This window comes from Thunnus maccoyii, chromosome 6 (genome assembly GCF_910596095.1).
Source record: "Thunnus maccoyii chromosome 6, fThuMac1.1, whole genome shotgun sequence".
Taxonomy (NCBI): Eukaryota; Metazoa; Chordata; class Actinopteri; order Scombriformes; family Scombridae; genus Thunnus; species Thunnus maccoyii.
The window spans coordinates 23112548-23126914 of NC_056538.1; the positions used below are offsets into that span (position 1 = coordinate 23112548).

Consider the following 14367-nt stretch of genomic DNA (forward strand, 5'->3'; position numbering starts at 1 on the left):
TAAACTCTCTCTGACCCAAAAACATCCAGAGGCGGAGACATTGTAGCATAATTAACAAACACCAGGCCAATAATATACTCAACTCTTGCAAAACTTTTTATTCTGTTATGATGTAGCATCTCTACGGATGGGCACTGCATTCACCAGGCCTTATCTCATAATTATGACTCACTATCTCATAATTAAGGTAAATTATCTGATAATTATGACTTACTATTTCATAATTAAGGGGGAAAAAATCTCACAAATATAACTTACTATCTCATAATTATGAGATCTTTTCTCATAATTATGAATAGAGATCTCAAAATTATGTGATAGTAAGTCATAATTAGAAGATCTGAATTATGTAGGTCATAATTAGAGGCCTCATTGTTTTTTATAGGTGATGGCAATGCATTTCTGTACAGCTCCTCATATTTTCAGGTTACTGTAAATGATCATAGATGATATGAAAATAAAAATAAAAAACTTCCAATGCATAATGCTTTTCTGAAAAATCGAATTGATATTATGGTGGACTTGTTTATTGCAAATGATTAGTATTCATAATAAGAAACCTACTGTTGTGAGTCTGTTGAGAATAGCACAAGTTCATAGAAAATGGAAAGTTTTCCTCCCCTGGAGAGAATGATAAATATGTCAAGGTAGTCTGCTTATTGAATTCTTTATATTATTGTTATCTAATTGGCTTTTATTTCTTATGTACAACTACAAATTTATGGCTTGAAGAAAAGGTCAGGGGGTCATCATAAAAGTTATAATTAATCCCCTGGGTACTATAAATATCAATAGCAGATTTTCTTTGATCAATGATATAGCATTTAGGTCCAATTTATGTCTTAAAATAATTCTAATATACAAATAAATGTACTGTTGTGTAGTTGTATGTTCTAACTGTGCTATATACAAATGCAAAATAATTGAAATGTTCTATTATTAGTCTGATATTTGTGTTTATTAAATTATTATTATTTAGGCTATACGCATATCCAATAAATAAAGCTTTTAGGTATTTACTAAGTAGATCGTAAACACATTTTGCTGTCATCCTGTGCTGACCTGGCTTATAATAATACAGTTCAAAACACATACACACATTCTCAGGATTATACTTTCATAACCCACATGTGGGCATTAACCAGCAGATGCAAGTATTCTGTCGGCTACTGAGAAACTGTACTAGAACAGAGTGTTGTGTGCTTTGCCCTGGGGATCCTCTGCAGCCTGTTGTTGAGTGGCCAAAGAGTGCGACTCAAGACATTGCACAATATTTTCCCATATTCAAACTAGCTACAAAGGCCTCTTAAATCAGCAAGCACAACAGGTTCTAAGATGGGAAAGGTGAATGTGGATTTCCAGGGGTAACTGGGTGCATATAGATGTAAATTTCCCCTTCAGGCAGTGCATGATAGTCAGCTATTGTTTACTAATGCATTCTCTGGTGCGTCTGCGCATGATGTAACATTGTACCGAAGAAACCCCTGTAGCCTCTTCTTCAAGTTCAAACCCATTCTTTCACTCTAACCATTATTATAACTTTGGTAACTCAGCCTATACAATGACCTGCCGGTTGCAAAGCCAACAAATGGCAGAGTTCTTCTCATGTATAGCTCTGACAGGGGTTTTTTGGATCTGCATTACTTTAACATGCTTCCTCTTCAGGGGGTCCCACATGTGACTGGTGCTGCTTCTATGTTACACAACTTTGTGCTTCTACATGAAGAGGGGGAGATCCAACTGGTGAAAGCAGTAAATCTGTTTGTTCTGGGCAGACATAACAGAAAGCAGAAAAAGTATCTCATATAAAGGAAGCTTTAACTGCAAAAGAGTCCTGTTAAGATCTAACTTGTAAATATGTACAACAGTAAATTTACTTTCGATGAATAAGAGTTAATGATGACAATGATAATGAAATAAGGTAGATTTTAATGAAGATTTCTTGTTTCATATGACACATAACTCATGTATCAGCAGTGCATTTACAAAAAGTGTCCTCACGCTGCATTTTCAGCAATGAACACAAACAGGATACACAGTCGAGCTGGTTGCTACTGCAAGAGATCAAATTAATGATCAGTCATTTATCACGCTTTATTTTTAGGTGCATGAGCAACTGTCACCTGTTGATACTTGTATTCTCACTGGTATTCTTCAGATAGCTGCTACTTAACTTTAAAGTGAATCTATAAACTTGTTAAAGCTACAAATGAATTGATGGTAGTTGGCTAGACAGCACACATAAAGTACTTACAGGTGGTTGTTGGTGTCAAAGGTGAAGGATGATATTTTATTACAGAAAAGAGTTAAGGTTGGTGTTGTTGCCACAGACCTAATTATACTCCATTATGGTGAAACAAAGGCAGTAATTAAAGGATGCTGTTCTCTGAATGAATTTTGTTGGATGTAAATGCATCAGAGGCTCTTGAAGTTTCTTCTTTTACCTCCATTTATACTTCTCCTGTTTCCCCGCTCACTCCTTCATGGTTAAAGAAGAAGGAATCTTTCTCATAGAGAGACTTCTTGCTCCTGTAAACTCCAGCGGAATTACGGAATAATGGGAAAGGTGATGAATCATTAGAGACTGCTGAGAAAGAGGATTAAATATATCGGTGGATGATGAGAAGGAGGATGGACTCATCTTTCATGCCTCAGAGGTGGGGTTGTGTGTCTGTGGGTATTCATGTCCCATTGATGAATGTTACTAACTCAGCGTCTTCTCTCTCCCGTAGTTTTGTGCTTTCTCATCTCTCTCCTTTCTCCTCCTGTTGCTTTCTGCGGGTATCTCTGCCTTCCGGAGCTGAAGAATCTGGATCTGTGATTACAAGCCACTGACTACCCCCATGATCCTGCTCAACATATACACTGCTACAATTAATATTATTAGTCTTCTTCTTCTTATTATATATATTATTATACATCTCTACATGGAACTTGCATTGTGCTATGCTCTCTCCTCCTGCTCTCTCTCTCTCTCTCTCTCTCTCTCTCTCTCTCTCTCTCTCTCAACCCAACTGGTCAAGGCAGATGGCCATTCAACCAGAGCCCGGTTCTGCTCAACGTGTCTTTCTACTAAATGGGAGTTTTTTCTTGTCACTGCCGCCTAGTGCTTGCTTAAGGGGGAATGTTGGGTCTCTGTAAATTAAAGAATACGATCTTGACCTGTTCTGAATGAAAAGTGCCCTGAGATAACTTCTTTTGTGATTTGGCACTATATAAATAAAACTGATTTGACTTGACTACTCTACTTTGAAATATAATTTGTGTTTGGTATGGTTTTTCCACAAAAAGGAAAAAGAAAATCAAAATTAAAAATTACATTTACTCCGTCTCCCACATTAAAAATTCCAGACTCTATAAATATGCAAATATATTTCATTTCAGAAGTTTAACTGCAGGACACAAGATGTCCCCTACTTCATTGTGAAGTCCTTCTTCAGTGTTTGTGCTCTGGAGGCTTCAAGTTTCCCTTGTGTAACCCTTAAAATTGGATTTTCAATGATCACAGAGAAACTTTCCACTTTAAGCAAATGAATGTGAAAACATCCTTCTAGTGTTAAACTCTGCACATACATCACTCTGCACAGTGAAGCGCAAACATCAAACTGTAGGAACAAGAGGAAAAACAAGTTTCTGAGTAGAGGGGGACTTTAAGTGTTGTATTAGGAAGCACAACATTTTCAAATAGTTTTCTTATCATAGATAGTCATCGTGATTTAAATTTAGCAGCCTACGTTTTTGTACTGTCACCTAATGTAGCTCAATATGTTAGGATTTTTTTTGTTGTGGTCACGTGCTTGAAATGTGTCCAGTAAACGAAGCATTCAATAGATGTGTCCCACAAATATTATGACGTTCACATATTATCACGAGGGTTTTTATTTGCAAGAGGAAACCCTGCGGTGAGCAATTTATTTTTCCTAGGATAGCGAAGTTATGACCCGCCCTACTCTGCCTTTGATTGGCTTACCCTGATATTCTTACCCTAACTCTAACCAATCTCACTCCTCATGCCTAAACCTGACCAACCCAACCAACGAAGACAACGAAGACTAGCCAATCAGAGGAAGAGTAGGGCGGGTCATGACTTCGTCATCCTAGGAAGAAAACATATCGCCTCCGGCAAACCTGTAGCCACGCCTCTCTGCTATGACGCTGGCGCGAGTGCGGAAGTAAATTGCTTGCCTTTCCCACATGGTGAAAATGGCTGCTAATGGGGAAAAACAACAGGGCCATAGAGCCGGCGTATATAAACAGAAAAACAAAGGCCACAAACATGGCAAGCATCGGACGAAAGGTGAAATCGAGAGAGAAAACAAAGGTAAGTCCCGTTTTTTTTATTACGAAGTGTCACGACGCAGCTGCTGTTAGCTGTGTTGTGTTGCCTTGTGGCTGTGGTGGTCACGGCTCTGCAAACACACGTGTTAAGTTTTTCCAGTGAATCTAGGAGCAGCATCAGTTTAGTAGAATATGTGATACGTGTAAATACGTTTTTCTCAACATTGCTGTTAAAGAAATTGTTAAAAACGCCCGATAGCAAGTTAACTAGTGAAGTGATGATCTTCCTCCTGTTGACTTGTGACCATTTAAAGGACGGGGTTAGGGTTGGTCGATTAGGGGTTGCTAGATATTTATATAAAGCAGCTGTCATACTGTACTAAACTGAGTTTCCTGTGAGAAAGTAGCTTTTTAAAAAAACTTCTCTTATTAGAGATTAAATATTCATTTATAAAACCTTCATTTATTGTTATGATCACCGCATAATTAAATTAAAGTCGCATAATTGTAGATTACAAATGTGATGCCATCCAGCAGCACTGCAACTAATATTACAGTTAGATTTGATTCTATCATAAAACAATATACGCTTAAAACACATTTCCAAATGGTCACTTACTACAACTATGTACAACTATGTTTGAAGTGATAGTTAAAAAGAATATTTCAGAGGTTGTTTGAGTTACTCAATGGGAAGTAAATGCATGGATATTATTTCACTCACTCACACAGATCCTATTTACAGGCGTAACCCAGTGAGCTGGTGGTTTTTGAGTCGTAATCAAACTGCAGCAAATCTGACGAGTGAAAAACAATTCAACATTTAAAATACTTAAGATTAATGATGGATGTACAGTTATACAGAGAGAGCTATAAGGTCATATCCTTATATACCTATGTCCACAAAATGTGAACTAAAGTCAGTGCATCTGTATCTCTGAGGGAGTAAACTCATACAGGTTTCTTGTGTCGAAAACTGAACTATGCCTTTAATGTTCAGATTGTTTTGTGACTAGTTGAGAGAGCTGTAGATTGAACTCTGTGGTATTTTTTGAGGGAACATTGTTTTATTGTTACATGGTATTTCCCCAATATACAACCAAAAAGAAGAGAATAATGCAGCTCATTACAACAACACTAACACAAAATCTGGCCTAAAAAATTCCCTATTGAATTCCCACTGTTCTAAGAAAAATTAGCATCACAAAGTAAATGTTGTCTTTGTTGCAGGGCTGTTGTGTTTGATTGCATTTTGGATAAACATCAATCATAACTTCAACACCCTAGAGACAATCATGTCAATATCTTGTTTGCGCTGTTGACATATCTACAGACGATTTCTTCACAGCTTATAGTTGCATCACATTTTGTCTCAAAGACAAGTTCTGACTCAACAACAGTTCAAACAGAGCAGATCAAGCAGAACATATGCACACAAACACCTGTGTTTACTTGCATGCACCAGGAGGATGGGGCAGGTTGTGACAGAATTGTGACAGGCACCATATATATTATAATATATAGTACTGGAAGGTTTTTTTCTAAGTAGTAAGGTTGTGGTGTAGTTGCATTATATCAAATGGTCCCATGCGTTGCCAGAAATCATTCAAACTCTTATTTAAACTGAGGAAAGCCTCACTGCATGATAACTTGCATGACAGTACGTTGTCTAATAAGGAATGTCTGATGAACTATCTCACAGGGAGAGTGTCCGTGACAGCCCTCACCAAAAAACAGAGAAAAGAACAGAAGAAGATGGACAGAAGGCATAAAGCCAACCAGATACGCCGGAATAAGAAAGACATGGTAATTTTCATAATTCATGAGATAGAAACAATATCCTTCACTTTTCTGATAGCTGTTGACTGGTGTCACAGAGTTTCCATATATCTTGTCTTTTTAGGTTCTTACAGAGAAACGACGTCTAGGCAGCAGAGACGGTCCTCCTCACTTGGTTGCTGTGGTCGCCCTCCATGCTGGAGTTGACGCGGGTGCCATCACCAAACTGCTACGTGGAGAGGGTGCAGGGGGTGTCGTGCATCAGGAGCGGTGCATCGCTGGCGTCAGTGACAGTTTCGGGCTGATTCTGCCTCGTTTTAAACAAAGGTTCACCTTTCTAAGCCACAGCACGGGTGAGTGTTGAGTGATATGGAACAGATGTTGGTTTAGAAAAAACTGAACGAAACAATTGAAATTAATAACTGGGTTAAATAAAAATACAATACAAAACAGCATATGCATATAAAAAACAAAAAAAAGGCTGCACAAGTAGACGCTCATATCAAAGTGTAATCCTGCCACAGCTTCTGCCAGGTCATTCACAGCTATCAGGGCTTACAAACACAGATAATGTCTAAAGTGAAAAGGATTCTACAAATTTCTCATCCTGTGTTGATAGAGCAATTTAAAACAAGTATTTAGAAATTGTACTATGTGCCACATGCCTTTGTTGTACTGTTTTGTCTTTGTGATGAGCTTTGTGTCATCCCATTCTGAAGCCTGTCTCATGGTTTCTTTGGACAGCCGACATACACTCCCTGCTGGATGTGGCAAAGATTGCAGACAGCCTCGTATTTGTGCTGGACTCTACTGAAGGTTGGGACAGCTACGGAGACTACTGTCTGTCCTGTCTCTTCGCCCAGGGCCTCCCCAGCTACGGTAAGTATAAACCCCGACACCACTGCAGGAGCTTTCTGTCAGTGAGCTGCATCACTGACAGCGGGATAGACTAATGTTAGATTTTCTGATTTCTGCTTTGATGCACACTTTCTAATTCCTTGTCTTTTTGTCCAAATATCCACCCCCTGCAGCTCTGGTGTGTCAGGGTGTGACTGATCTTCCTGTGAAGAAGAGGGTTGAGTCCAGGAGAGCTCTGTTAAAGATCACCGAGGTCCGTTTCCCTGATGCCCGTCTCTTCCCTCTGGATACTGAGCAGGATGCCACTCTACTTCTCAGACACCTGGGCACTCAGAGACAGAGGAAGCTAGGTTTCCGCTCCAGACGCTCCCATCTTTTGGCTCAGCATGCCACTTTTACCCCCAACAGCCCTGCTGAGGGGACGGGTGGTGGACCCACTGGCTTGGGTACCCTCTGTGTCTCTGGGTATGTCCGTGGCCGTCCTCTACGAGTTGACAGACTGGTGCACATCAGTGGACACGGAGACTTTCAGCTCAGTCAGATCGACGCTCCGTTAGATCCTCTTCCCCTTAACATAACAACACCTAGACCAGCAAAGCCTGGCAAGGGAGGAGATGTTGACATGCAGGCAGGTGGTTTTTGATATAGAATGATTAAATTCCTTACAATTCTGTTTTTCAAATATGTTTTTAATTTTCTCATATATATCTTATTTTATACATTCAGTTTTTTACATATTTGGTTCATATATGAAACTTTTATGGTATTCATGTTTTTGTATGTGTTTATTTATATCAGACTTTTTTTTAAAACAATTATCAAAGCTAATTATGTTCCCTTATCTAACAGGACTAATACTTTTTATCCATATCTTAACTGGATAATTCATAGTTAAACCAGTAAATAATGAATACTGGCTTACATATTAAAATGCTGACTGGTCCTAAAGGGAAAATTAGAAAAATTAAATGTAAATAATGACAGAGTGTGCACTTTTATGTGCACCTACAACTGCATCACAACACAGCCATAGTGTAACTTTCATGATTAAAGTGGTCATGACATTGATAATAGTTACCTCAGAGCAAGTGTCTGATTTTCATACCATAGTGTAATGAATGAAAAGAGCGGCTGCCAGGAAGACGGCAATAAAATGATAATCAGTAATGTAAATGTCACAGTATATGTTTGGTAGTAAGTGGGCTAGAACACATGTATAGTCCTTGAATGGACAGGTCCACTGTTAACATTTGGTTTTGGATTTAGTGTGCACTTATTATATATTCATCTTTGCCATTTATTTGTTTCCCCTCAGGATGGTGATGAAGTTGAGGCTCCAGTGCGGGTGCTTATGAAGGCCGACCCATCCTGTAGGGAGAGCCTGCAGACAGAGGCTGAGGTTGACCCCATGGATGGAGAGCAGACATGGCCCACGGAATCAGAGCTGCTGGAGGCTGAAGGTCCAAAATCATGATTTTTACTTAATGGCATTTTTAAATGACCGAAGGGGTAGAACTGGAGATAGTGTGGAGCCTACATTAGTTAAAGAATGTGCATATCAGGGTTGAGGCTTCACTTGTGTTGGAGCAGCTACTCAAGTGCCTTTCTTTATTAAAATATGCTTGAATTGGCTATACACAATTTAAAACTTGCATCAAGAAGACGGTACTCTAAATGTTTCTGTGTTGTTTCTCTCTGTTGTTTAGAGGCCAGAAAGAGCAAACGTGTGATGAAGGTCCCTAAAGGAACATCAGACTACCAGGCCACATGGATCGTTGATGAAGATGATGAGAACGGTGATGTGGATGACGAAAGCAGTGAAGACGACGATGTCGACGACATGATGGACGAGGCCATGGAGAGAGATGATGAGGAGAATAACTCACAGGTACTCGCATGTCAGAGGAAACTGTCAGTTTTCTTTAGCGTTCAGAATATCGCAAGTGTGAAAACGACAATGCCTGTGCAGACTTCCTGCTCCTGGGCAACAGCTGAAAAGCAGCGCATGTTCGGACTGAATATGAAATAGATTTTAGAGACAGTCTGGTTGCATACAAAGTCAGTGGAAAATTGCAGGTAGACAAGAACAGATGAAGAGTGACGCTAAGTGGCACAAACTGAGGCGAGGACACGTCCATGCTCAAAAACATAAATTTGCAATGAATGTACAGACACAAGGATAATGGAGAGATCTTGATGACAAAAATTTTCTTGGCAAATTGAATTAGCTTGTCTTTGTAATAAAAACAGACAAACATACTGTTTGTGGGGACAGTGGTCAAATTTATGAGGTGAAAAATCACTTCCTGTTCAGACTAAGCATCAATTTTATTTTATTTTTTTTCAATTAATCAGCTATACAATGTCAGAAAATAAAGAAAAATACCCACTGCAACTTTTCAGAGCCCAAATTGTTGATTACCGTTTACCCCCCCCCCCCAAATTCAGTTCATAATAATATTAAATTTGTGACATCACTGAAGTTGGACTCTACAAATGTTTGGCATTCAAATTTGGTAAAACACTTAAAATGAAATATTTGATTATATGTCAATAAAATTTTCAGTCTACTTAATCATTTCATCAAGTAAATGTTTCCGTACTATTTCAGCCTGAACCCAAATTTCCAGGGCTAGTTTGTTCAGCTGCTGTTTGTTGTCATAGCAACAGTCAGACAGTGTAATCCTATGAAAGATGACGAGGACAGTCATCTGAGGAGAAGCTATGAAGTCTTGAGTGTCAGCGGTTCCGGGGCTGGCGCGGTGCATACGTGACCCGCGGTCGGTGCACCTCGCGACTGAGAGGCACTGTTTGTTTTCTCAGTGTCTGTATCTGGCCTGTAGTGCCAGGCTGCTCACCACAACAATAGTGTTTGGAGCAGGAGTCCCAAGAGAAGCCTCCTGTCTTCCTGTTCTGTGAGCAGAACTTCCTGTCTGGATGAGGGGAGGGGTCGACCATTTATTTATTTCCAGCTCTGCTTGAAAAGAAGTCGGGGGAACTCTCCTTACGCAATGGGTTCATTATGATCTGTAATTGTTATTAGCATGTGTTTGATGTCAAGGTTGGCGCGCAGGAATACGCATTAGGAGAAGTTAACAATAGGGGAAAATGGTACTTCAAATGATAATGATTATTATTATTGCAGCAAGGATGTTGGAAAGGTTGTGAATCAACCCCATGCTGAGAGCTTTCCCTCCATGCGTCTGGCTCCTCCTGTAATTTGCCAGTCGAGGGAGCTCTGAATGCATGTCTTCTTTGATGATTCACTTCCTTATACAATTATATTGTCCATGGAAGTTGGTTTTCAAGAAATTGTAAAACTGGCTCTTTGATTTCATCTCTCAACACACCAGGAATGGCTCTAAATTTAAATATATTCAAACAAAGGGTTACCTGTAGTTTGAATTGTGGCGACTCCTTATCAAATCCACACACATACAGATGCAAATACCCATAATGCATAGTATAAGGCTTTTCATAACACTGGGCTCATTCCAGCTTCTCAAATTTGAGGATGTGCTGCTTTTTTTTTTTTTGTCGCACACAATAGCAAGCTGAATCATATTTAGGTTTAGATTGTTGGTTGGACAAAATAAACAATCTGAAGATGATGCCTTAGACTTTGGGAAATGATAACAGGTGTTTCTCACAATATTCTGACATTTTGCAGACCAAACGATTAATCGATTATTTGAGAAAATAATAAAACAGATTAATCAATAATGAAAATAGTTAAAAATGCTTCTGTTACAAAAAAGATGATAAAAATTAAACATGCAAAAATGATCTAAATTGTACACAAATTGTAATCAGGAAGTTACAAATTACAAAAATGCTTTCACTTCACCTCTAGTTGTATCTGGTGATGCAGATAGTTTGGTTTTATTAGCCCAGAATTTCAGATATCTGTATCTGTTTTTGAGATTTCTGCCTCCACCACAATAAGGTGTAAAGGGACGGAGGAAATGCGGTGAGTGCTAAAGTGCAAATAAAACCACAAATATCTGTGAGGTGAGATTTCTCTATAAGTAAGTGAGAAAACATGTTTTTTTGTGTGTGTGTGCGTGCAATGCAGTGCTTCTGTATAGTGAGGCAGATTTAACTGTATCCTCTCTGCTCAGGACGCTGGTTCAGGCTGTTCCTCAGGCGAGGAAGAAGAAGAAGAGGAGGAAGAAGAAGAGGTGTGCTCCACAGAGCAAACTGGAGCCGATCAGCGCTATGATCAACACATTGATGAAGCCGCAGAGGAAGAGGGTCTCAAACGTTACCGTGAGGCCCGAGCCAATGAAATGTTCCCTGACGAGGTGGACACACCCCTCGACACAGCAGCTAGAATCAGGTCAGTTCTGCTACTTTCTTTTAGCACAAGAAATAAAGTATTCTGAATTTAGGTTAGAATAAAACTAATTCATATATAATTTTCTTCATACAATGTTCTCTGCTTAAAGGTTTCAGCGCTACAGAGGCTTAAAAAGTTTCCGCTCCTCGCCCTGGGACCCGATGGAGAACTTACCTCTCAACTACTCACGCATCTTCCAGTTCCAGAGCTTTGAACGCACCCGCCGCCGCATACTGGCTGAAGCTGCAGTGGAGGAGGAGGGAGCCATGGTAAAACGAGCGTGAATGTTTTCCTGTAAAATTGTTACACCTTAAGATTTGTTCATTCGCTGACTCTGCTGCTCCTGCTGTTGCAGGTGGGCTGGTATGTTACGCTGCACATCACTGATGTGCCCTTCTCTGTGATGGAGAGCGTCCAGTCAGGCAAACCTCTGGTGTTAGTGTCCCTATTGCCCCACGAACAGAAGGTACGATCGATCGTGTTGACATATGAAAACCTTTTGTGTCTGAATTTATAGGCATCCATTTGAAACAAAGTCACACTGACTGGCCTAATCATTTTTTCCCCTCTGTGCACAGATGTCAGTGATGCACCTTTTGGTGAGGAGACACCCCAGCAATACAGAGCCAATCAAATCTAAAGAGGAGCTGGTGTTCCACTGTGGATTTCGGAGGTTCAGGGCCTCTCCTATCTTCTCCCAGCACACATCAGGTAGGTGATGAAGGAGGTGGACGTGAGCTGAAGGAACAGAGAGACGGGATTAATGCCGCATCCACATTATATGGGATGGATGGCAGATAAGGATAGGGGGAGGATTCCCATGTTTACAACTTGCGAGCATTCATGTCATAGGACAACTAGATGGTTGTATGATTATAGTTGGTTGAGTGAGGGTTAAAATAGTGTGCATTGACTGTATACGCCCATATCCAATAAATGTGGGTTTAATCAAACTGAAAAACAGACTTTGGCTAATGTGAGACAACCATACTTGCTTTATTTTCAGGATATATCGCTAAGCTTTCAGAAAAATTAGTCAGAATTATGACATCATGTCACATGAACACTATTGACAAGTCAGAATCTCATAATTACGATAATCGCAACATGACATGAACTTGGCATAAGCGCAAGTGCCAGCTGCTATTGGCTGGGAGCCCAGGTGAACCCCGTTCAAACCTGTCGCCTGCTTAGCTTTACAAGGTCTGCCTCCCTGACAGTGTGAAGGAGGTCACATCTGAAACAGGTTTAGCTGCTGGTTGTACTGTAGGTCATAAATTAATTATTGAATGTTTAACTTGGCTCTGTTCTTCTCTAGCTGACAAGCATAAGATGGAGCGCTTCCTCAGGCCAGATGCCCCCACTGTGGTGTCAGTGTACGCTCCCATCACCTTCCCCCCAACAGGAGTCCTGCTCTTCAAACAAAGGAATGATGGTGAGATGAAAAGTCCTGTCTGTAGCTGAAAATAAGTAGATGTGATTAGCGATCCAGCTGCTTTGATTTTAAACTTTTGACCATCTGTCCTGTTGTCTGTTTAATTGTTTTATTCAATTATCCACTTAAGCTAATTTTGTGCTGGTATTTGAGCTTGTGTTCTTGTAACTGCCTCCTTCTAGACATCCAGGACCTGGTGGCTACAGGCAGTCTGCTCAATTGTGACCCTCAGCGTGTTGTCCTGAAGAGGATTGTAGTGAGCGGACACCCATTCAAAATTAATCGCCGCTCTGCAGTTGTCCGTTACATGTTCTTTAACAGGGGTGAGAGGAAATTCTTATCCTTTCCTTACTCTGACTACAGAAGATTACATATAGCATGACTTGCCTGTGGCTTCAATTCACATTCTACTTCTCTTTTTGTTTCTTTCTGTGACAGATGATATCATGTGGTTCAAGCCAGTAGAGCTGCGAACCAAGTGGGGTCGGAGAGGCCACATCAAGGAGGCCTTAGGTGAGAAAATTTAAAAACAAAACTAACTGACGGCAGCACTACTAAGCTGTGTACTTGCTTTTCAGGACTACTGCATCATCAGTAAAATGTGATCTGTTTTTTTTAAATATTTTTCAGGAACACATGGACACATGAAGTGTGTATTTGATAATCAGCTGCGATCTCAAGACACAGTCCTGATGAATTTGTACAAGAGAGTTTATCCTCGCTGGACATATGACCCTTATGTGCCCTTGTCTTTACCCTGGGTTAAAAGAGAGAGCACTGTGGACATGGAGGACTTGGAGATGGAATAGTGGAGGGACAACGTGGCAATGCAAACAAGACACAGAGCATGTATTAATAGAAATGCTTTACATGGATGTGGACACATGACATTTTCAAAAAGTGTAATGTGTATTAAATAAAACTATTTTGATCCAAAGTATCTGGTTTCTAATTGTTCGCCTTGAGCTTATTGAAGTCAGTGTTTCTTTTCACCCTGAAGCCTCTATCTTGCTGCTGAGCCAGTTTCTGCCACTAGATGGCAGTAATGAATAAGCATTAATAAAAGTTGCACACTGCCTTGTTGAGCAACTCTTGACATTTGTTTGAAATGACCATTGGAATAGCTGTGTGTGTGTGTGTGTGTGTGTGTGGGGAGTACTTTTATGATTGAAGAAATAATGAGTGTTGTTAACAACTGGCAGGTCAATAATAGTTTTTACATCATGCATCAAGGCCATTACACTGGCAACTCTTTGAAGTCCCTAATGCCTGTGGCCATGTTAAAATGTACTAACTTGGACAAAATCATTACATAGATAATGTTTGTGATATTTGAGGAACTTTAATCATGGAAAAAGAACTCCCAAGTTGGACTTTAAAGCAAAAATTCTTCTTTCCATGAATGACTTGTAGCCTTTGAGACTTTGACAAATAGCAGCTGTCAGTCATTTATTTATAAAATCTTTCATCACAAACACGCATCAGTGTACTTTACAAAAAAAATCTAATTAATCACTAATCACAAAAGGAATTTAATAGAGACCGAAACAACATCAAGCATTAAATACAAACACGTTGAAGACTCCCTCACCCATTTACGCTATTTTAGACTTCCTGGCACTACCAGCGTTACATCAGTATGAGGGCAAGAGAGCAAATAACAGCTTTGAAAACAATT

General features: G+C 39.8%; 1 protein-coding gene across 1 annotated transcript; it reads left to right on the forward strand.

The window, feature by feature from the left end:
* Positions 1-4151: 4151 nt before the first annotated feature.
* On the forward strand, positions 4152-13629 carry tsr1 (TSR1 ribosome maturation factor). Its single transcript, XM_042415372.1, has 15 exons — positions 4152-4321; positions 5981-6084; positions 6182-6410; positions 6802-6936; positions 7089-7543; positions 8231-8375; positions 8622-8803; positions 11037-11254; positions 11364-11523; positions 11610-11720; positions 11833-11965; positions 12573-12689; positions 12872-13012; positions 13128-13202; positions 13320-13629. Exons 1-15 carry the CDS (start codon positions 4195-4197, stop codon positions 13496-13498), a joined length of 2511 nt encoding a protein of 836 aa, XP_042271306.1. The 5' UTR covers positions 4152-4194; the 3' UTR covers positions 13499-13629.
* The last annotated feature ends 738 nt before the right edge of the window (positions 13630-14367 follow it).